General features: G+C 33.5%; 1 protein-coding gene across 1 annotated transcript in view; it reads right to left on the bottom strand.

Moving 5' to 3' along the window:
- Positions 1-22,844, bottom strand: part of LOC111157729 (contactin 1) — a 173,891-nt gene that overhangs the window by 31,993 nt on the left and 119,054 nt on the right. Inside the window, exons 18-22 of the mRNA XM_022519374.1 lie at positions 19,995-20,229; positions 17,032-17,135; positions 10,349-10,535; positions 7,777-7,889; positions 6,819-6,975 (exon numbers count right to left, since the gene is read on the bottom strand). Coding sequence (XP_022375082.1) covers positions 6,819-6,975; positions 7,777-7,889; positions 10,349-10,535; positions 17,032-17,135; positions 19,995-20,229 — 796 coding nt within the window. The remainder of the gene's footprint in view (positions 1-6,818; positions 6,976-7,776; positions 7,890-10,348; positions 10,536-17,031; positions 17,136-19,994; positions 20,230-22,844) is intronic.

The following is a 22,844-nucleotide window of genomic DNA, read 5'->3' as shown; positions in this document are numbered from 1 at the left end:
CAAGCTTCAGGAGGGCTTGCCGATTTTCCCAATTATTATTTGTAATTAATTATTTGTACATTCTAATACTAAGGTACAGCTTCATAGACTAAGATTGCATTTCATAAACTAAAATTATTTTGGTAGTAAGGAAATCTTGGAGGATTATTTTTAATTTTTCTTTCTATCCTTATAATGTATTCCACTGAGAAATTTCCCAATCTAATTGTTTCCGAGTCTAAATAGATGAAGACAATAATATGTTGGGACTGTTGTGTTAATTTACTAGTAACTAAAAGAAACCTCGGAAAAGATCTAGGAAAACTCAAGTTAGTTTAGATGCAGAGGTGCTATCTTTAAGTCAAACTCAGAGATTCACAAAATATTATTTTGTTCAGATAATTTCTCCTCTATTTCCATGCTTGTTATAAAACTGGAAGTGTTACGGACAGCATTAATGTTGGAAAAGATTTTAAGTTGATAGTCATACTTCAAAGTTAATGAAAGGAATATATACATATATATATATATTTTAGAGGTAATTTTATTTTATTATCTTTATTATTTTAGAAAGGGAGACAGGGAGGGTGGAGAGGGGCAGAGAAGAGAGAATCTTCAGCAGGCTCCATGCCCAAAGGAGAGCCCACTGTGAAGCTCAATCTTACAACTCTGAGATTATGACCTGAGCAGAAATCAAGAGCTGGATACTTAACTGACTGAGCCACCCAAGTGCTCCTAGAGATAATTTTAAATGTAAGCTGTTTGTCAGCCTAGAAATACCAGGCTGAATTCATCCACTTGAACTCTCCCACATAGAACATAGCAAAAGAAAACAAACTATTTGATTACTTCAAAATAGTTGGAGAGGTAACATTTCCTAAATAATAATATTTGATTATGCCATAATCACAAATATATGTTTTTTTAAATTATGATGATGGACTTATAAGAATGAGTTAGTATATAAGATTAGATGCTCAAAATAATTTCAGTTTTTGAAATGCTTACAGAGGAAGTATCTGCAAATGTGATGATGTCAATATAGCATCTTGATGTTATAATGTATGAATTAAATCCAAGCATCCCAACTATCCTCTTGGTCCTTTTATACTGTATTACTTACTTAGGTACTAGAGAAGGGAGCCTGTGAGTAATGGAGTAAACATCTAAGCTTGCACCTAGCAAATCGCTTCCTAGCCCTTTCTCTCCTGCTACTGGGAAGAAGAGGACAGAGTGAAAACATAAAATGTGTTTTTCATCAGTGTTTAAGTCAGTGGCTTTGGTTATATAGTCTAACTTAATAACCTGGAGTTACCAAAAGTAGTAGGTTAAATGATGAAATTACATCATGTATGGTAACATCGGAATAAATTACAGATTTATTAGAAGCTACAAAATTGACACAATGAATATATAGCAACTTTAAATCAAATGGAAAAGATGTATTCTTCTTTTAGGACCCACCCGAGACTTCACCACTGCCCTCTTTCCAGTCCAGACCATCACTGTCTTTTAATCATCCTATAATAATAACCTTGTAATTCATCTCCTTACATCTTTTTCCATGCTATATATATTTTCCACAATCACCAAAGTGATTTTTCAACTGCAAACATCTGATCATGTTACTCCTACCACCTTTAAGTTTTCAAATGATTATGACTTGCCCTAAGAAAGAAGTTTGGCCTCTAAAATGCCCTTAAAAGTCTTCCTTGATTTGACCAAGATATCGGTTGTCTGTTTAAAACTAGAAAGAAAAATAAAAACTCAAAATATGCACATGCATACAAATAATGAACTGCCTGCTTCTTTGTGGATATTTAGTTATGATCACAGATCCTTGATAGTCTAAATTCTAAAATTTGTAGTGAATATGTAATAAGGTAAACTAGCTTATTAAAACTGATATTCAAAATATTTTGTAGTTATTTGTACTTTCTTAATTTAGCTCATATTAATGAATAAAAACAAAAGATCCTTAGAAGACAATACAGAATTTCTTAGATATTATATTTCTGATAAAACATTTGTGGTGTTACATTTGCCTAGATGTGAACTGTAAACATCTGATACCGAATGCTATACTAAGACAGCAGTAATAGCGTTCAGGTCAGAGAGGGATGGAGAGGCAAGTTACCATGTCTAATAATTTTCTGGACTATCTCTCATATGAAGTTTCAAGCTTTGTAAGAATCAAACTGTGGATTAGCACGTGGCATAACACAAACCATGTGCCTAATGGGGAAGTATATCAACATTCTAGACATATAAACTGTAATTTAAGTTACCCAAACTTTTCTTATAACTAAATTTTATTCCATGCAGAAATCATAAATTCATTTAACAATTATTTGTTTAAATACTATTGTGTGCCAAATATGTCCACTAGGTACTGGAGATTCAAAGGTTAAAGAAGTCAGACAAGAGCTTGTTCCCATGGAGCTTCTGTTCAAGTTCAAGTAAGGGTGGAGATAGACAATAAGCAACATAAATTAATAAATAAGATAATTTTGAATAGTTAGAAATATTATGAATAAAATAAAAGAGTGACATAGAATAGGGGGCTTTTTAAAATTGGTATTCATAAATATCTTCTCTGAGGAGGTGACTTCAGAGGAGCAAAATCAAAAATGACAAGAAGGAATCTGCTATGCCAAGATTCAGAAAATTCTAGGCAGCAGCAAGAACAAGTACAAATAGTTAAAGGTAAGGATAACATTGGTGTATGTTCAAGAAGAGAAGGAAGGTCAATGGAACAAAGATGAAATGACTTAATTGAGATAAGAGAGTTAGGCTAAATTACTATAGAGCACTCTAGGCCATGTTAAGGAAATTAGATTTGATCTTATGGGATGTCTTTCTAAGAGGAGAATTGCATGCTTTGATTGATGTATAACAAGATCCCTTTGGCTGCTGCACAGTGAATAGATTGTAGGAGGCCAAAACTAGAAGCCAAGAGAATCATTAGAATCACAGTAGGGCCAGCAAGGGGTAATAGCAATGTGGAGTAGGAGGGATGTGGAAATTTAGGCATTTAATGTACATTTATTGAATAAATAAATAAATGAGCAAATAAATGAACAGCAATGCTTATTAACATTAAAATTTAGCAATGTACTCTCTTCCTGACTACATATTTAGTTATGAAAATGGAAACAAAGGGAAGTATTAAGTCTTTTAAATTTACGAGAGCCTAAAATTTGTTTGCATTTACATGTCTCTCTCATTAAAAATAATTTAAACAATTTGCAAATAAACCTAAGTTAAGAAAATTTTAGAATGGTACTATCCCCCCCTAACATGTGACCTTTCCTAATGTTAATTGTATAGTTTCTTTGCACAGTCATGGTTAGAATAAGAAATAAGTAATAGAAATTCTGTCTTTGAACAGACATTTCTGCAAAGAAGACATCCAGATGGCCAACAGACACATGAAAAAGTGCTCCAAATCACACAGCATCAGGGAAATACAAATCAAAACCACAATGAGATACCACCTCACACCAGTCAGAATGGCTAAAATTAACAACTCAGGAAACGACAGATGTTGGAGAGGTTGCAGAGAAAGGGGAACCCTCCTACACTGTTGGTGGGAATGCAAGCTGGTGCAGCCACTCTGGGAAACAGCATGGAGTTTCCTCAAAAAGTTGAAAATTGAATTACCCTATGACCCAGCAATCGCATTATTGGATATTTATTCTAAAGATAGAAATGTAGTGATCCAAAGGGGCATGTGCACCCGAATGTTTATAGCAGCAATGTCCACAACAGCCAAACTATGGAAAGAACCTAGACGTCCATCAACAGATGAATGGATAGAGAAGATGTGGTATATATATACAATGGAATACTATGTAGCTACCAAAAGAAATGAAATCTTGCCATTTGCAATGACATGGATAGATCTAGAGGGTATTATCCTTAGTGAAATAAGTCAATCAGAGAAAGACAATTATCATATGATCTCCCTGATATGAGGAAGTTGAGAGGCAACATGGGGGGTTTGAGGGCTAGGAAAAGAATAAATGAAACAAGATGGGATTGGGAGGGAGACAAACCATAAGAGACTCTGAATCTCACAAAACAAACTGAGTGTTGCCAGGGGGAAGGGGATAGGGAGAGGGTGGTTGGGTTATGGACATTGGGGAGGGTATGTGCTGTGAAGTGTGTAAGCCTGATGATTCACAGATCTGTACCCCTGGGGCTAATAATACATTATATGTTAATAAAAAATTAAAAAAAATTCTGTCTTAATAAGAATGTTGTCTATTAGTTGGCAAAAAAGGGAACTATTTTGAGTATATTTGAGGTTTCTAAAACAAGCATACTCTGTGCCTTCTGTACGTGGGCTATTTCCACTGGGATGTCAGAGGATAACTGTGGTGCTGCAGGTGGTCCCTTCTACCTCCCAACACCCAATTGCTAATTTTTTTAAGGAAATTTATGAACAAGTTGTTAAAAACCACTGTTACTGAAATTGAAATTATATAAAATTATTAATTAATGAGGAAGTTTAAAACAAAGGCAGGAAATTCTGAAAACTCATCACTTCCTAACTATTTTAGTGTGTTTTAATGTTATCAATGCTCTTAAGGTTATGCCTACAGCACACCATTACTGCATTAATGTTGTGTTACCCAGCATCTGTTCTTAGCTCCACATTGAGAGACGTCATGTGGGAAGTTTGAAATCAGATATGATGGAAATTGTTACATCACAGAAACTGGCAAATGAAACCAGGCCTCTCTCTACCCCAGGAGAGTCTATTGTTCCACCTTAACTGGCATGTCATTAGTTATACTGATGCTGATGCTCCTGTCACAGATTTGGCATCTCCAGCTACAAAATTCTGAGTCTAAATCCCAGAAACTGGGTTCTGCTCCATAGTAGGGATGATAAATGAAGAGCAAGGAAATCAAGAGAGCAACAGTGGTCAATGACAGACTTCTTGACAGGAAAGGTTTGTTTTCAAAAGCAATTTACTGGGTTATTTTGCACCTCACTGTCCTTGAATTAATGTCCACATTTCCCTCCGATTTCCTTTAGTGGAAGAGCCTGAGTAAGTGTGAAACTACTGGAAGTGTGTGTTATCAAAGTTCAGAATGTAGAAATTGTTTTAAAAACATAAAGATGCCATTTTCTCCTACCAAATTAGTAATGGCTAAAAAGAATGAGACTAACATCTGAGTGGTGCAAATGGAAGATTAATTTATAAAAAAGTGTATTCAAAATAATGTTTTATTATAGTGAAAACTGAAATGGGTAGGTAAATTTTGTACATTTGTTTGAGAGAATAGTCTGTATAATTTTAAATGAAATTTATAAAATTTTGAATGACATGGGGACTGTTCATGTAACATGATTCATGAAAGTGGGATATAACATGATATATTCAATAGAAAAAAAATCAAATTATACATGTATATAAGAGAACTAGAAGTAAATTCCACTGACCATTAATTGTAGCTTATTTAGAATATTTAGAATATGACTGATTTTTTTCTTTTCAAATTTTGGTAATTTCCAAATTTTCTAACAAGACATAATAATAATGTCTAAATCAAAAAAAAGTAAGATAAATTTATGAGAAAATCTATTTAAACAATTTACAAATAAATCCAAACTTAAAAAATTCTAGAATGGTGCTATTCACCAAATATTTGACATTTCCTAATGTTAATTCTATAGTTTCTTTGTGCAGTTGTGGTCAGACTAAAAATTTTAGCATTAAAGAATTAATTATTAATTATATATATATTATATATAATATATTCATCTATTTGGCTATAAATTAGCATTGTTTTCTAAATCTGTTATTTTTGTCTTTAATTCAGCATCTCGAGTATTTCAGAGTCTCATAAAACTCTCAAATTAACATCAATTTTAATTCATTATAGTTTAACTATATCATGTAGGATGAGAAAAAGTATCAAATTTAAATAATAGAGTTCTACAAATCCCAAAAAGAGAGGAAGTCACTGCCTCAAGTATTTATTTTGGATTTAACCAATGCTGTGAAAAATAAAGTTTGCAGAAAAAGAACACATATGCTGAGACACAGAGAGAGATGGTAAAGGAGGGAGCTACCATCTAGTGTCTTTCTATTTTATTACTATATTAATATGTGTAGGACAAAGAAAAGAAGTTAGATGAGTATTAATAGTAGTCCATGAATTTCTTTTTGTTATAAGAGAAATTTGGGTATTATTACCTAATGGTCTAGTATTATGTAAAACTATAATGCATTATGATTTTTTTTTAAAAATTTATTTATTTGAGAGAGAGAGAAATGGAGAGCAGGAGCATGGGGAGAGCGGCAGAGGGAGAGGGAGAAGCAGACTCCCCGCTGAGCAGGAAAGCTGATGTGGGGCTCGATCCCAGGACCCTGAGATCATGACCCGAGCCAAAGGTAGATGCCTATCCAACTGAGTCACCCAGGCGCCCCCATTATGGTATTTTTTAAATTGAAGTATAGTTGACATACAATGTTACAAGTATACTACATGGTGATTCAACAAGTGTATAGGTTATGCTATGCTCACCATAAGTGTAGCTACCATCTGTTACCATACACTGCTATTACCATACCTGCATCATGGTATTTTAATAATGCTTTGTCATCCAGATAATAATCAAAAAGCATAAGGTATGTTGCAAAGTTACTCTTGTGTCTCATAAGGGAAGAAATACCAAGTTTCAGGACATTTTTAATGTTTCAAGTTTACCTAGGAAAACACTGACATTGGTGTGCATATCGATCCTACCTTACTCTCGAGAGTCTATGTTGCCTAAAAACTTACAAGTACTTAATGGAAATGTGTCTCAAATGACTGGCTTACCTGAAATTTTGACTTGAGACACTACTCCATCTCCTCCGTCACTGTGTGCACGGACCTCTACAACATACTCTCCATCCCTGGGGATGGGGACTTCTATGGAGTGTTTATGAGTGGAATACAGCTTGCCATCGTGCTGGCCATCAGGTCTATAGAGTACCTGAAAAAGTACCAAAATATGTATGTTTAATAAAGTTGACTAATGAGCCAATGCCAAAACACTAAAACCATAATAAAAATTCTTTAGACTTTTATTAATAATAAAAAAAATTCTAGGAAGCTATGTGTAACACTAGCTGGAAAATTCATGTTATTTTTAATTCACAAAAGTTGATTTCACCTATTTTTTAGGGTGATCCAAGGGAAAGTTCCTTAAGCCTTTGACTTTTTTTTAAATGTCCTAAAATAAAGAGAGGGAAAAATGTTTGTTTTTTCTTATGGAATAGGTGTAAAATGAGGGCTCTTTCAACATATTGAAGTCATCTTAAAACATTTTCTCACAATTTAATTTTTTCACATTATTCCTAAAAGTTGGCATCCAATAAAAGGTGTATGATATAGAGAACATATGGAAATAATCTTTTTTCCTTTTTATGTTCATTTATGGAACATAACTTAATATTATCAGTTTGCTGTGTATTAGGCAACATTATCTTAATCATTTTCAAACAAAAATGGATTCTTCCTCCTCTTTATGCACTGATCAATTTAACAACTCTATTCCTTAAAGCAATTATTCTACCTATCTTGTGCACTTGACATAGCATTTTTGCAAGATTCACTCAAGATCTTTTGCATTTCAAAATTTAACATGGTACTATGTCATTTGATTCTACTGTACAGCTAGAATAAGAAAGCTTAATGGGTTTTGGTGCAACAAACGTCAATCAAGTCCAAATATCAATCACTCTTGGTAAGAATAAATCCCATGTGGGGAAAAATCTAGTAATCTTTTACATACCTTATATCCTGTCACTGTCGATTCATTTGATAGTGCGACCACGTGATCCCAGGTGATTATGTAGCGGGAACCAGACCTTACGGAACTGATGATCCTTGGCGGCTGACTTGGAGCTGTGGAAAGTAATAATATGCAAGTGACAGCCACCGTATCTGACTTCAGTTCTGCAAACTGCTTCACGTCAGTGAAAATGATGAGACAACAAGAGCTAATTTTGCCATGCACTAAACTAAGCACTTTATATCCTTGGGCTCATTAATGTACCCATGGCCCTCTGTGAGACATAACTATCTTTTATTCTCTTGTCATTATTCCTTATTTGGGTTATTTTTTCATCAGCTTTTTGTAACTGCTATTTTCAAAGTCATCAATCACCTCCAGTTGGCTAAATCTAATGTTACATTTTATTCTTTTCAGATTCCATAAAGTTGACCTTCTAATCACTTTCTGAATTTTGTTCTTTTCTTAAATTCATGTTCTTTTAATATCTGGGTTTCCTCCTGCCTCTCTGGCTGCTCCCTCTCATTAACCATGTGGTGCTGGCTCCATGTCCTTTGTCTAATTTCTAGATGTTGACAGGACATCGAGAGTTGTTGAGACCTAGGACTCGATCCTAGGTATCTTTCTTTCCCCTACTTATGAATTTTCTCTAAATCTTGCATCTGGTCCCATGGCTTTAAGAACTTACAATTTTATCTCGGGTCTAATCTTTCTCTTGATTTCTAGATGAATGTGTCCAAGTGCCTCTCTCTACTTGAATGTCTAAATGGCTCCTCAAATGTAATCAAGATGAAACATTTGCCATGTACTCCCAAATCTTCCTCTCGATGGTTCTTTCCCATCTTTGGCAAATGATACATTTAAATTCCCAGTTTCTGAATAAAAAAATCTGATATTTAGTCTTCATTCCACCCATTCCAACATCTAAACCAGCACCTAGATGTCAACTCTTTCTGCAGAAAATTTTCTCTCTCTATCCATTATCCCTTAATTTCAACCACCATCTAAAATCATCCCCAATTGGCTCTTTTATTTTTACTCTTACTCCATCACCACCCATTGTCCATCCAGAACCCAGAATTATTTTTTAAAAAATATGAATTAGATATCACTCTTTGCCTTAAAATCTTCCAATAGCTCTTATGAGACTTAGAAAAAACTCTAACTCCTAACATGACTGACAACTATGAGACCCTTAATATCTCAGTCTCAGCACACTTCCTCCATCTCACCTCCAGTCTACACCCTGGCCCCAGTGCCCTTCTACACTTAAGGCATACCAAACTACTCTCACCTTAAGGTTTTACACTACTTATTTTCTCTACCTGAAATAGTCCTCTTCCTGCCAATCGTCACACAAAGTGGGTCCTTCTTATGACTCATATACTCATATATATGACTCAGATAGTATCTTCTCAAAGAGGCTTTTGCTGACCACTCAATTGGGGTTGAGCTCCCATCCAAGTCACTTTCAATTTTATTATCTATTTATTTATTTTGTTGCCCTGTCATCTGATATTATCATACACACTTATTTGTCAGGTTTTTTCCCCCTGTCCTTCCATTAGATTGTAAATCCTATGAGAAGAGGCTCTGGGTCTTGCTTGATCCCTTCTGTATCCTCAACCACTAGAACAGTGATGGGGACATAGTATTCTTCTGATGAATGAATAAATAGAAAAAGAACATAGGAACGAATGCCCCAGGAAAGAATGCTCCTTTTACAAATTAGAAAACAAATTTAAAGGTGTGAGGTAATTTGTCTATTGTCACACATTTAGTAAGTGGCAAAAACAGATCTGAAATCCATGACCGACATCAGACTCTGGAATCTTACCGCCGTGTTTAGTCACCTTTCCCCCAAGTGGTTTCATAAATTGTCAAACCTAATAGTACTCATGTCTTTAAATTCTTCCAAAACTCCCTAGAGCCTCAAATATAAATCTCTTCTTCTGTACATTCAGTGTGGTTTCAAGAAGGAGATATCAAAATGAAGCTAGAGAGGCAAGAATGCCTGGAAATTCTAAGCAGGTAGACAGTCTTGTTATATACTGCTTATATATGTTACATATTTATATATTGTGTATATATGTTACATAAACAATGAGAATATATGGTAATAAGAGAGCAAAGAGAATGCTACAACATTTAACTTGCATTTGCACTGTGCAATGACAAAGGCTTACAAAAAAAAGAAAATAAGCAGAATTTCAATTTTCTCATGCTATTAATCCAGTCCTATAAAAACAGTGTTAAAAATAATAACAGAGAGGACAAATTAATTATCTAATGATACAAAGTTTGGGGGTAGTCTTTATGAAGAGACGTTCTGTAACTGTATTTCTATAGTAGAACATTAAATGCATGAAGGCATTCTCCACATCTTTTCATCATATACAGTAACTAACAATGTTTGTTTGTTTGTTTTTATCTCAGGTGATTGTAAAGGATAAAATTGAAAACTGAATGTGCTAAGACTGCCAGGTAGTAAGTTTCTCTCAGATATATCTGCACCATGATCGAATCAATTGGTATTTTTTGACAAGTCTAAAATACAAATGTTGAAACTCACGTGCTTTCTTGGTGAAGGTCTCAATCATGTCACTGGGTGGTCCACACCCTGCACTATTGCAGGCTCTGACTTCCACAAAGTATTGGGTGTCAGGCAGAAGGTTCTCTAGCCTGGCTGAGTACTCTTGGCTGGTGACTTGAACTCTGTGTGCCGCTGCTTCTTTGTCATGGGCAGCCCAGTACCGAATCTGCAAACATTTAAACTGAGTGAGATTCTTTCATGATTCAGTTATTTCAATTGTGAAAACCCTTTTCATTTGGTTCTGACACCAGTGATGCTGGCTGAGTGTCATATACTCGTCTTACTTATTGCTACTTATACTTCTATTAGTCAAAATACAGCAAGGCGCAGAATGTAGATCTATTAAAGATGTCAAAGACAAATCAAAGGCTCACCTCATGGCCTGAAATAGTCTCACACTAATAAGAAAAGAAAAAAAAAAAACTGCATACGATTTACCTTCAAAATATAACACTGGTCTCTGTTTGGAAGTATTTCCACAATAATTTTTATCATTTATTTCCTGCTTTATTTCTGTTTATATGATACCAAATTTGTTATGAGTCATTGTTAAACAGTTTGACAGGAATAAACCTTGTTTGACAAAAACAGTCATTACGTGGCCTGGAACAGGCCAGTGTAATAACTTTCTGCTAGGTCATTTTAGAAGTATATATGCAAAATTATTTCCTTTGAACCTATATTGAGGCCAGATATCAAAGAAAAATTATGTTTAATAATTAGTTGAGGAACTTATTTATCCTGAAAATAAATTTATTTTTAAAAATGTTATCCATGTTGTGATTAGAACTGATCACTTTTACCAATATATCAATGATAGCCTTTCTTGTCTCTTAAAGTTTAAGTGAAGGTTGTAAATTATGATTTTCATCCTTTTAATAAGGCTGTTTTAAAGGTCAGAAATCTGTATCTCTAAGGTGTAGATGAAAAGGAGAGGATTGCTTATAAATATACTGGTATTTAATATATTTTAGATTCCCTGTTTATAAAGTAATGGAAATTTAATTTCATAATTAAACAAAATGCTTAGACAATAATATCTAATATTTATATAATCTTGAATGATTCATTTACATAAAACAAATTAAACCATTATAAAATGGAACTAGATGGCTTGAATTCACTTGTTAAAAAAGTAAGGTTTATATGTAGAATTAGCACATTTCAGAACAAAGGCTAATTACTAAATTGTTAATTGGTTTTCTTCACAATGTTTTTATTTTGTTTACTGGTATTCATTTTTCTCATGTCAAGAATACTCTTCATAATGGTCTTGATAGGATTTCCTTGGCATTCCTGTCATCTGACCAGAAGGAGGGCCTCAGAACCAAGGAAGTAGAATTGCACCAAGTGTCTCTAGAGGCAGATCACAGTTGCAGACAAAAGACTTTCTAAGGATGAGAGCCTCTTCGAGAAGGAATTTTTCTGGGTTCTAAAAGTATTCAGGCAGTGAGTACAGTCATCTGAGAAGGAGGGTGGCCTATATTTTAGTGGGCATTTGAAATAGATAATACATAGGTCTCTTCTATTGCTTGAATAAAATGAACATTTATATTCTAATGAAATGCCATGCACTAAAGTAGTATTATCCACGTACATTATCTTCACAATGAATCTAGAATGTATTATAGCAATCAAAACCGAACTCCTTGAAGTTCATGCACTTTTATATGTATGCTTGTTGACTGAGCTACATACCACATTTTAAAATCTTTATTCCAAAAAATAAAATAAAATAAAATCTTTATTCCACTCTAACAACTTTTCTATCCAGTTTAAAGAAGTTTTAAACAAGATTAATATAATAAAGACTATTTCTAGAAGATGCTTTGTACTAAAACGAGGAATTAAAGTGAGAAAACTTTTCTACCTTCTCACTCAAATTTCCATGAGGCATTTTTTGGCAATATGAAAGAAAAGAACAAAGCTTTCCTTAATTTACTATTTGCAGCTATATCTGAAATGAGAAATGATTTTATTCATCTAATTTTAGCAAGGATGGGATGGTCAGTCTCAAATAAAATTCACAACAAATTAAAGCAGTGACTTAGCTATGCCTTTGTGACTAGGGAGCAAAAAAGAATGATTATGTGTGCCAAACAGATTTCCTTATTTTAGAATATGAGAGTTTGAAAAATTTCACAGTATAGTTACTCTTTACAAATGAAAGCATCTGAGACAAAATGATTTAATAATCTGTCCCTCTTTAAAGTATATGTTTACATATAGCTTAAAATGTTTTCAAAGTATACTAAAATAAACAGTAGATACATATACGTAATATATGGCATCATCTTTTTTTCCCTGAAATAGCCACTAGTCATGAACTTCATTTCCAAATAGATAATAAATGTGGGCTGTTGCATCTTGATCATCTCACTGAGTTTCTCAATGTGTTGAAAGGCTGACAATAATCTGTGAGAAAATCGCTCAGAGTGAAGGGTACAACCTGTAGTCATGGAGCAGAACACACGTGTTTCTTTTGACTAATCACTAAGGAGACCAAAAGAGAGCCTGGATGAATGAGTAGAAATGGATTATCATGACTAGAAAAGATATACATCCATACATCCATACAGCAAGTCCTGCTTTATGGATAATAAACCACTAATTCCTCTTCATTTGTTACAGTAACATATAGTATATTTATTTCCATTTAATGTTGTGGCATTTTATAATTTTCACTCTTTCTCTACATGTTTCTAAAATTCCCACAGCATCCTTTGTCTCTTGTAAACCTGTCATAGTGCTTATTAAACAGTTATGAAACTACCTCATGCCTTGGCTTTCTCTCCTCCTACTAATTTAGAAACTCTTTGAAGACAGGCATTTATCATTTATTTTCAACACTGAGAGCATAGACTGCATTTGATGTATGCTACTCGTTCACTCGTTGAACAAATAGTTATCAGGTACCCACTTTGTACCAGTTATTGGGCTAGGTGCTGGAAACGCAAGGACGACCCAAGCTGACTAATGAGATGCTGACATTAAAAAAAAAAACAAAAACAAAACAAACTCCATGTCTGAAAATATATTGTATAAAAACTATATTATCCAAATCCCAGACTATTTTGATTATTAGCAGATTCCATGGGAAAGGAATCTCAATAATATAAATCAATCAAATAGGTATCCTTACAGCTTTTGGGAACTATACAAAAGTCTTTTATTTTCACCACTGGGGCTGGGACCAACCAATTCTATGTAGGCTTCAATTAGCTTCTTGTAAGGGTTTGCCAAAAAGATAAATCATCTTTGTATCTGAGCTTCCTCTTTTCCTATTCACTCTGCTTTTTCTTCATACTTGCTCCCTGGGATCATATTAAAACAAACAAACAAATAACAACAACAAAACATCACCTTTTCCCACACCCGTGTGTCAGACACTGCTTTGGGGAGATCCAGATGAAGACAGACACCTTCCTCAGAATAAGAAAATGAAGCATTTCCTAAGTATCGGTTTATGCTCACCAAAATGAATTAACCTTTAAAATCATCTGAGTAGATTACTCAGGATTGATAATCTTTTAAGACAATGTTAAACCAATCATGAGCATTAATCTCTAATTCAGCTGCTAAGAGTTTTCCCATTCACTATTCCTGATAGCGTATTTCGCTTGTTTTCATAAAGTTAAGTGAATGTTACCTGCTGGGTGAGCACTTCTTACACTCTTCTAGTTCCTCTACACTGCAGGGAAACTTAGTAGTATTAAGGTTAGAAGTGGGGAGCTCTTTAACTAGGCGAGAGGAAAAAATGAGTAAAACTTAAACACTCTACTGAGATATATTTTAAAACCACAAGGGAAGAGATTATTTTTAAACTCAATTGCCTACAGTTCTCACTTGAAATATCAGGAAATTAACCTTGAGATGGGGTCAGTCACATAGGAGCTGGGCTTCTCCAGCTTTTTATTTTATTTTCTTAATGTGTTACTTTTCCCTCCCTCTGTTTCTTTGTAACTTAGACCCTGAGTACATTTTTATAGGAAGTGCACTGGGATATTAGTTTTCTCAATAATCTATCTTGTTAAACTGCCAGCTTCTCCCATCATATTTTAAAATAGAAACAATAACCACATTATACTCAGTCGAGGAACACCCCTCTCCCTTACAGAGGCATTTTCTTAAAGGAGAATAAATGTTACAGATATTTTCTTTTAAGCTTTCATGCTTGTCTCGTCGATATTCAAGGTTCTGTTTCAAAGACTCAAAAGGTTTTTAAGAAAGAACAAATTGAAACAATAATTTTGTGATTTACTTCCAATATTTTTAATTTATTTGGAGAGCCAAGACCTAGGTTTGAATCTAATTATGCCAATTATTACCCACACAAATGTTTCTAAACTTCAAATTCTTCATCTTTAAAACAGGGATAATAGTAGTGTTGATTCCCTAGGACCATGTAGATTCAATACAATAAGCTTAACTGTTTAGCATAGTAAGGGCTCAACAAATATTATTATTCTTATCATTAATATTATCATCATCTTCATTACTGTCATAATCACCACTGTCTTCAAATATCCAATGACATAGAATAAGGAAAAGTAGTAAATGCTTTCATTTCATTCCGCACAACAGTTCTATGAGGCATGATTACTCTCTTTCCAGCTTTCCAGGTAAGAAAACCAAAGCTCAGAAATTTCAAATAAGTTTTGCACCAAATTCCTCAGTGATAGAGCTAAGATATCAACCTGTATCTGCTTGGTGAAAGAGCTCACAAATTTCTACTTACTGTGGAGTTGCAAAATGTCAGCTAACTGTGGAACTAAATTCCTCAATGGCATACATTTTTTTCCTTGAAAATTACCATTTGAGAAAATATTATCTGCTAAAGATTTTTTGCTATTTAATTGAAAATCCTTACTTGATGCTTACTTCCAATAAAAAAAGCTGTATTTTGGTTATTATCATTGCTTCCCACCTCATATTTCCTTTGTCCTCTGCTTGTTGGAAGTTATAAAATGGCCAATACACAATTCTTAGACAAAGACAAGGTTTTTTAAAAAGCGAAATATATATTTATTGTTTTGATTCATGAGTGAGTTATACATCAAATAATCCTTTTTTCTCTTTTTTATTACTTAAAAATGAATCATATGAAATAAGAAAAAAATGCTATGGTCTAAAAGATGACTTTCAAGCTCCAAAATCTGGTGTCTTCTCCCAAGAAACCTGGAACGTATTTATTATAGGGGCTTGTAACAGCTAGTGAATTTCTCTATTTTTCCCATTCTTTTACTACTAGCTGTCAATGTAATTATCAATCAATAACTTATGAATATTGGGTCTTTCCAGTTCATTCTTACCATTCTACTCTTTTCATAATAACTTCACCTTGCAAAGATTATCTGAAGACACTTTGAAATGTACCCAAATCATAACCTACAGTACAAAAAAAGAGAGCTTCCTGATATTTTACATGTTTAAAACTGAAAACCTTGGGTTAGTTTTGTGGTCATATCTCAGAAACATGGCTTTGAGAAGGCCAGATTGTAACACTAGATTTGATCATATTTGAGTATCACTATCAGCCCCCAGTGAGTATCTGTTCAGTGTTTACTCTGGGCCCAGCACTGTTCTTGGCACTGAGAGGAAAGCAGACAAAATCCTGCCCTAGAGGAGCTAATATTTCATGGACAGATGAAGAAGGGAGAGCACCAGAATTGAGAGGGCTAGCTGATTGGGCCAGCAGCTCACTGCCTTTGGCTTCAGAAGGGCCCTCACTGTCCATTCACTGCCTGAAACAGAGAGGAGTCTGTGGTTTGGCATAAAGCCCTGAACTGTGAATCAGAAAAGCTGAGTTTTAGATACTGCTTTGACACTCAATTTGTGGTGAGGCAAGTCATTGATTCTCTGGTATCCATTTGCTCATCTACAAAGATAGGATGTTGCCAATTTCTCTTAATATTCACTCTTTGTGCTTAAAAATACGAGATGATTTCACTTTCTCTGCATAATCACATCTAAATTTTGCTAGCATCATATTAAAGACCCCAACAATGATCGCAGCTTCAGTTTTCTAGGCCTTTTTCCCTTTACTTAACACAAATCTTCCCCCATCTATCTGGCTATTCCTACTGGTTTTTAAAGACTCAAATCAAGGGAAGTTTTCTTTGGGATATTTTCAATGTTCCCAATTTTCTACCTATAGATCACATATTTGTGATCTTATGAAAGATCCCTTATAAAAATATGTGTCTGTTTTATGAGACACATGTTTGGCCTATTTTATAGTTATTTCTTTTATAGGGACTTTTAGAAATGGAACTATTGAGATAAACAGAATAAACATTGTAAGGATGCTTTTATAAATTACCAAACTGATTTCAAAAAAAACTTAAAATTCACTGGCATTTTATGAGAATGTCTGAAAAGATCTTGTTTAACCATGAGTGTTATTACCCTAGTTTTTATTTCAGCTGTTTGTGAATGCATGGGACTCTACAGCTCTCCTAGATAAGCCAGTTAGGAACCTCTGCCTTATTCTTAACAATTAGTTCATAAATGCCTCACATATTAAACACAAGGATTGGATTATAGTATTAGTTGCCACATAAATCAATGGACACAGAACACTGAAAGCTGTCACCTATTTAAAAACTTTTACCAATATACTTATGAATAAATGTATGTAGTTTGATAAAAATTGAACTCACCTGATAGCTTTCCACTATTTTTTCTACAACATGCTCCCAATGAACAGATATCTCAGAAGATGATAAGACTTTTACACCTACTTCTGTCGGGGCTTCACTGGGAGCTGAAATTTGATGAGAACATTATATTTTTATGTAAGATGCTTATATAACAAAATTCACATAGCACCATTTGCTGAATGAATGGATTAAAACTGTATTTTAATATTTTCAAGTAATTTTCATATTGGTAAAATAAAATAAGTCCAATAATTTTATTATCCTTTTCTTTGGTTTTACTAATATTATTTTTTTCATGATTATCAATGATACATGAACACACACAGTCATCTACACATGAATGTTAACATAGACTTAGACACATATATATACACACATAATTTAAAAAAATATGGAAGGTTTTGTGGATTTCTCCAATTATCTGTGAGTAAGAACTGTATTCTTTTCTGCCTTTCTCCCAATTAATCTGCTTAAGAAAGCCCATGGATGCAGATTAAATTATTATATTTAGCTTATTAATGTTAAATCATCAAAAATAGGAAATTTGGTATTTATTATGAAACTTTGTTCATCACAATCAATTTTCACTTTTCCTTTACTTTGTATTTACACGAACTAAAGATACTAGTTAGAGATACTTTCTTCTTTCTCTTTTATGTATAAGTTTCTTTTTGTTTTTTTTTTTAAGATCCTTTGAAACAAGTTGTGACATCCACTGCTTTTGGGCTCAGGAAAGCTTTTATAAGTCTAATCTTCCAACTGGGCATCAAGTCAAGTATGTATCAAAAAGGCCTCTGTTCGGTGAAAAAAAAGTAATTCACATCCCTTTTGAAAATTATATAAAGAAACTAAGGAAATCTTTAAGCAAGAATGATCAATTTTTATTGTCTTTTATTAACAAGCCATAATCCTCTTTTATGTTAAAAATGTCCTGCACGAGAACACTGTTGCCTTTCTGAATCACGGTAAACGTGTAGCACTATGATTTCTTAGCAGTAAAAGAAAAGATGAACATTTATACAAGTTTCAGCACATGCAGGTTTTATGAGACCCATGAAACATTTAGGAAAGAAATATAATTAAATGCAGATGGCCATGACTAAAGAGATGACAATCATGGCCTTTTGCCTGACTACTTTAGCATCAAATAAAGCAATAAAATATTGATATTGGGTGAGAAGATAACTTGTAAAATGCTGTTTTACTTTCATTTCCTCTGTGAGACGTACTCATATTGTTCAAACTGGTAACACTGTGTCAAGTTATCATATTTCTGCTGAATCAGAACAAGCACAGAGAAACTTACATTTATTACTGGGTACTAAAAAGTCCTGAACTGATTATAAACTTAAATAGTTTCTATTTTTTACTCTTTCTATATATTTAGTTAACCAACTTAAAAAGGGTGTGTATGTACTTACACACATATATATTCATATATATATATCTATGGTTCCTTTCATGTTTGCATTGTCAGTAAAGATCATGGAATGACTTGAATTCATACTAAATATTTTTTTAATTTTTTAAATTTTTTTATAAACATATAATGTATTATTAGCCCCAGGGGTACAGGTCTGTGAATTGCCAGGTTTACACACTTCACAGCACTCACCATAACACATACCCTCCCCAATGTCTATAACCCCACCACCCTCTCCCTAACACCCTCCCCCAGGCCACCCTCAGTTTGTTTTGTGACATTAAGAGTCTCTTATGGTTTGTCTCCCTCCCAATCCCATCTTGTTTCATTTATTTTTTTCCTACCCCCCAACCCCCACCACGTTGCATCTCCACTTCCTCATATTAGGGAGATCATATGATAGTTGTCTTTCTCTGTCTGACTTATTTCGCTAAGCATAATACCCTCTAGTTCCATCCACATCATCGCAGATGGCAAGATTTCATTTCTTTTGATGGCTGCATTGTGTATACTAAATTTTTAACAAATATGAAAACTAGTAACTCTCTGACATTTATGAGTTCTATGGGGCAGCTAATTGTTTATTTTGAAGTAAAAATAGTACAAACTAGGCAAACAAATAGAGTGTTTTTCCTCTAAGAGATCAGAAGGGTATCTTATAGTTTTAAGTATTCACCCTCTTCCATTTGTGCTTCTGTATATGTGAAAAGAGAACATGGTCAAGGACAAATGTGTTAGGTTAGAAGCCAATGAAATCTGTATTTGCTTTTCTAGCCAATAATAATTACATAGTGCCTATGATTAGGGAGTTATAACAAAGAGATCTTAAAAAAAAATAAGAAGGCCTAATCTTTCTTCAATTAGGAAAATCATAATAAAAAGTATAGTAGCTTAAATAGGAAATCAGAAATCAATGTCATTATGTATAATATAAAACTATATATTTAGTCCTTTACGAGCATACTCAGATCAGTTAATGTTTCTAGAAAAACAAAGAGAGCCAGTATCTATATATTTATCCCCTAAGTAGTCTTCCAGACAAATTTTTCCTTTCCCAAGAAAGAAGTTCAACTGCTTTTCTGACTGCTTTGTCATAGAATCATGCTTCGATTTCCTTTAATAAAATTTAATAAAATTTTAGCACTCTATCATAATGACAGAAAAGTTACACGAATGCTATAATTACACAATTTTGGGGTTAAAAAGGGGCAATTTTACTCCCCCCAAAATATGTTCAGTAATTTATAAGCAGTAAATGTTGTGAATGCCGACTTACCAAGGTTCCAATCAAGTATAGAGAATTTCTGACTTCAAAATTAGAAGCAAGAGGCCAGGAACAGGTGTCTAACTCTAGTGGAGATTTCCTAACTATCATGGACATGATCTAAAGGATGAAATGATTTTGGAGGCATTATTGTATTTAAGTGGATAGAATGACATTTTAATCCAGATCGAAGTAATACTCGTTTACTAAATGCCTAGTACTATGAAAAAAATCTCCCCTCCTTCATCATATTAGTAAGGTCTTTCTTTTACTTACCGTCTTGGGCTGAATTAATGACTGCGGTGAGGCTGTATGGTCCATCTCCTTTGTTGTTAAAGGCCTTAACTTTAACTTGAAATGCAGTGGACGGGCGCATGGTCTCATCTTTATGGACATAGCGGCCAGTATCTGGATTAGTAACTGTAACTTTTTTCCATTCTTCCCCATCAAAGGGCTTAAATGCCACTATGTAACCAAAATTATTGCCATAGTGGTATTCTCTTGATAAAGGCTACATAGAAATTGAAATATTAAATAGGTTTAAACAATACAGTTAATGGGGGAAAATTCAATGCAAATAATAACAATACACAGGGAAGAATGTTCTTTGTAATAATGTACTTAAAAAAACATGTTCATAAGTTAGTGTTGCCTGAAAATGCCAGGGCAAAAACATGTTCAAACAAGCAACGACTTCACTTACCAAGGTTGCTCTTCCTGGAATATCTCGGGGCGGGAGGGCTCCCACTCTGAGCCTTTTTACATTCAATTCCTTCTGCCTAGGATGCTCTTTCATACAACAGAAGGCCCCTTCCCTCACTTATTGAGGTAAAGATCCCTTACTTGTGGTCTTCCCTGGCCACAGAATCTGCCATTTCAGGACTCTTTCCATAATACCTCTAGCCCACCTCCCGGATTTATTTTCTCCTCTTTAACACTACCATGATTGACACTGTACCCTTGACTTATTTATCCACGTCATTTTCTCTCTCTATTATTAGAATGTAAGTTTCGTGAGGGCAGAGTTTCTGTGAATTTCATTTATCTTTATCCCTAGAACCTAAGAAAACAGCCTCAAGAAATATTTAAAGAATGAGTAAATTAATTTCTTTAGAGTTGAAAGGCAATGGTAAGAGAGTACAAGACTCCAGAATATCTGTCTTATAATCAAACAGTGGAAACTGGACAGAAGGAAAAAGAGAGATGGTGAAGGAAGAGATGCTACTGCCCTCATCTGTAGGAGGCTGACTATGGGCCCGTCTGACACAATATTGAAGAAAGTGCTCTGTCTGGCATTATTTTCTGGCTTTCTTATTATTATACATGCCAACTGCCCAATAAAGAAGTTCATGTCAGCTTTAACAATTCATTATTTTTAAATAATGGCAAAGCTAATTCTAATAAATACTCATCATTTGATCTTTTTTAGTCAAAAAGATAAATATGCAAGTTGTGTATTTACTTTTTCACTGAAAAAATCAAAGTTAAGTTGTCTTGAGGAAAAACCTTGAAGTAAATATACCACAGCTGCTTGAATATACTTATGTTAAACATGATGGCTAGAACTGTAAATCCTAAAGCATGCTCTCAAGGATGTACAAACTTACTGTTTTTCATTATTTGAAAATATAATATTTCTACACTCATTTAAACATTTTTCTTATTGGATAGTTATCTTCCTAGTTTTTGCAATTTACAATATACCAGAATCAGCTACAGAGTTTTCACATCCTAACAAAAGTGGAAAACATTTTTCAAATTAAAAAACAAAAAGCTCAGTAAAACTGGGGGAAAAAAATAATGATTCTCAGGCTGTATCCCCAGAGACTTGATTTAAAAATTTTTAGAATAAACTTTCTATCATGAATTTTTGATAAGCTTCCCATCTTATTCTGAAAGATACCCACTGTGTTAAAAAAAAAAATCAAGCTACATATAAAAGAGTAAAATATTCTAATTTTTCCTAAGAGCTGTACTTATATATGTTATACTGACACTAAAGCTTATAAATCAAATATTTCTGGAATTAGATAGCTGAATATTTGTTTAATCTTTTAGACCAATGGATCCCTTAACATCCAGGATCTATTTTTGCATAGGAACTGCTTACTAAGCCATAGTAGGCCAGGTAAAATCTGACAGTCATTTAAGAAAGAAAATAATTTTGGTAATTTATTATTGCTTGTGCTTTGGGCATTGATTTTATTCTTTTTTTTTTTTTTTTTTTTTTGCCTTAGGTAAAGTTACATTTTGGATAGAGGATTGTGAAATGAACAATTTCTATAGAAGAAGTCATTATAAGCTTGGCATATACTCCAGAAATAGATGTCTATTAGAAGTGCAAGTTGGATAAAGCTTGCAGTTAAAATTTGTCTTTTGAAAATCAATTACAGATGTCATTAAAATATGTTGAAATGAAAATTAGTATTGTCATATTCCATGCAAACAAAAAATAATGATAAAATATATTATATAAAATATAACTTAAAAATAAAATCTCAAGGAGTCTTGCAAAATTATATGTAAAATAATATTAAATTTTAAAATGCATTATACAAATTTTATGACTTTGTACATAGAAGACTAGAAAGACTGCCCCAAAATGTCAAATTGGGTGATTTCTGGGTTGTGTGATCATGGGTAATTTTGTTTACTTTGTATTTTAACATTCGAGCTACCAATAAAAATCTGTTGTTTTTTAACTTAAAAAATTATTTTTACAAAACAAAAAAATAATACTTCTGTGGTAGAGATATTACCACAATAGTGGAAATAGTATTTTGACTCACTGATAGTACGCTACTAATGTTAAATAGAAAAGGACTAACTCATCACTTCAGTGTATTAGACAAAAGCAATGCTGAAGAACATTCAGATTCCTTTTGGATAAACTTTGCCCAGTTAAATATCCAATTATCTAGTATGTTCCACTGAAAAATTTTTCTTTTCTCCCATTGTATTGCTTTGGTGCCTTTTTGCAAATTAGTTGTTTATTTGAGTGTGAGTCTATTTCTGAACTCACTATTTCATTGATATTTATCAGTCCTTATGCCAGTATCGCATTGTCTTAATTGATGTAGGTTTAGAAAGTTTTTAATTCATGTAGTGTAATTCTTGCAACTTTGT

Source organism: Enhydra lutris, unplaced genomic scaffold (genome assembly GCF_002288905.1).
Source record: "Enhydra lutris kenyoni isolate GAN:26980312 unplaced genomic scaffold, ASM228890v2 scaffoldscaffold56, whole genome shotgun sequence".
Taxonomy (NCBI): domain Eukaryota; kingdom Metazoa; phylum Chordata; class Mammalia; order Carnivora; family Mustelidae; genus Enhydra; species Enhydra lutris.
This window is presented reverse-complemented; position numbering and strand designations above follow the sequence as displayed.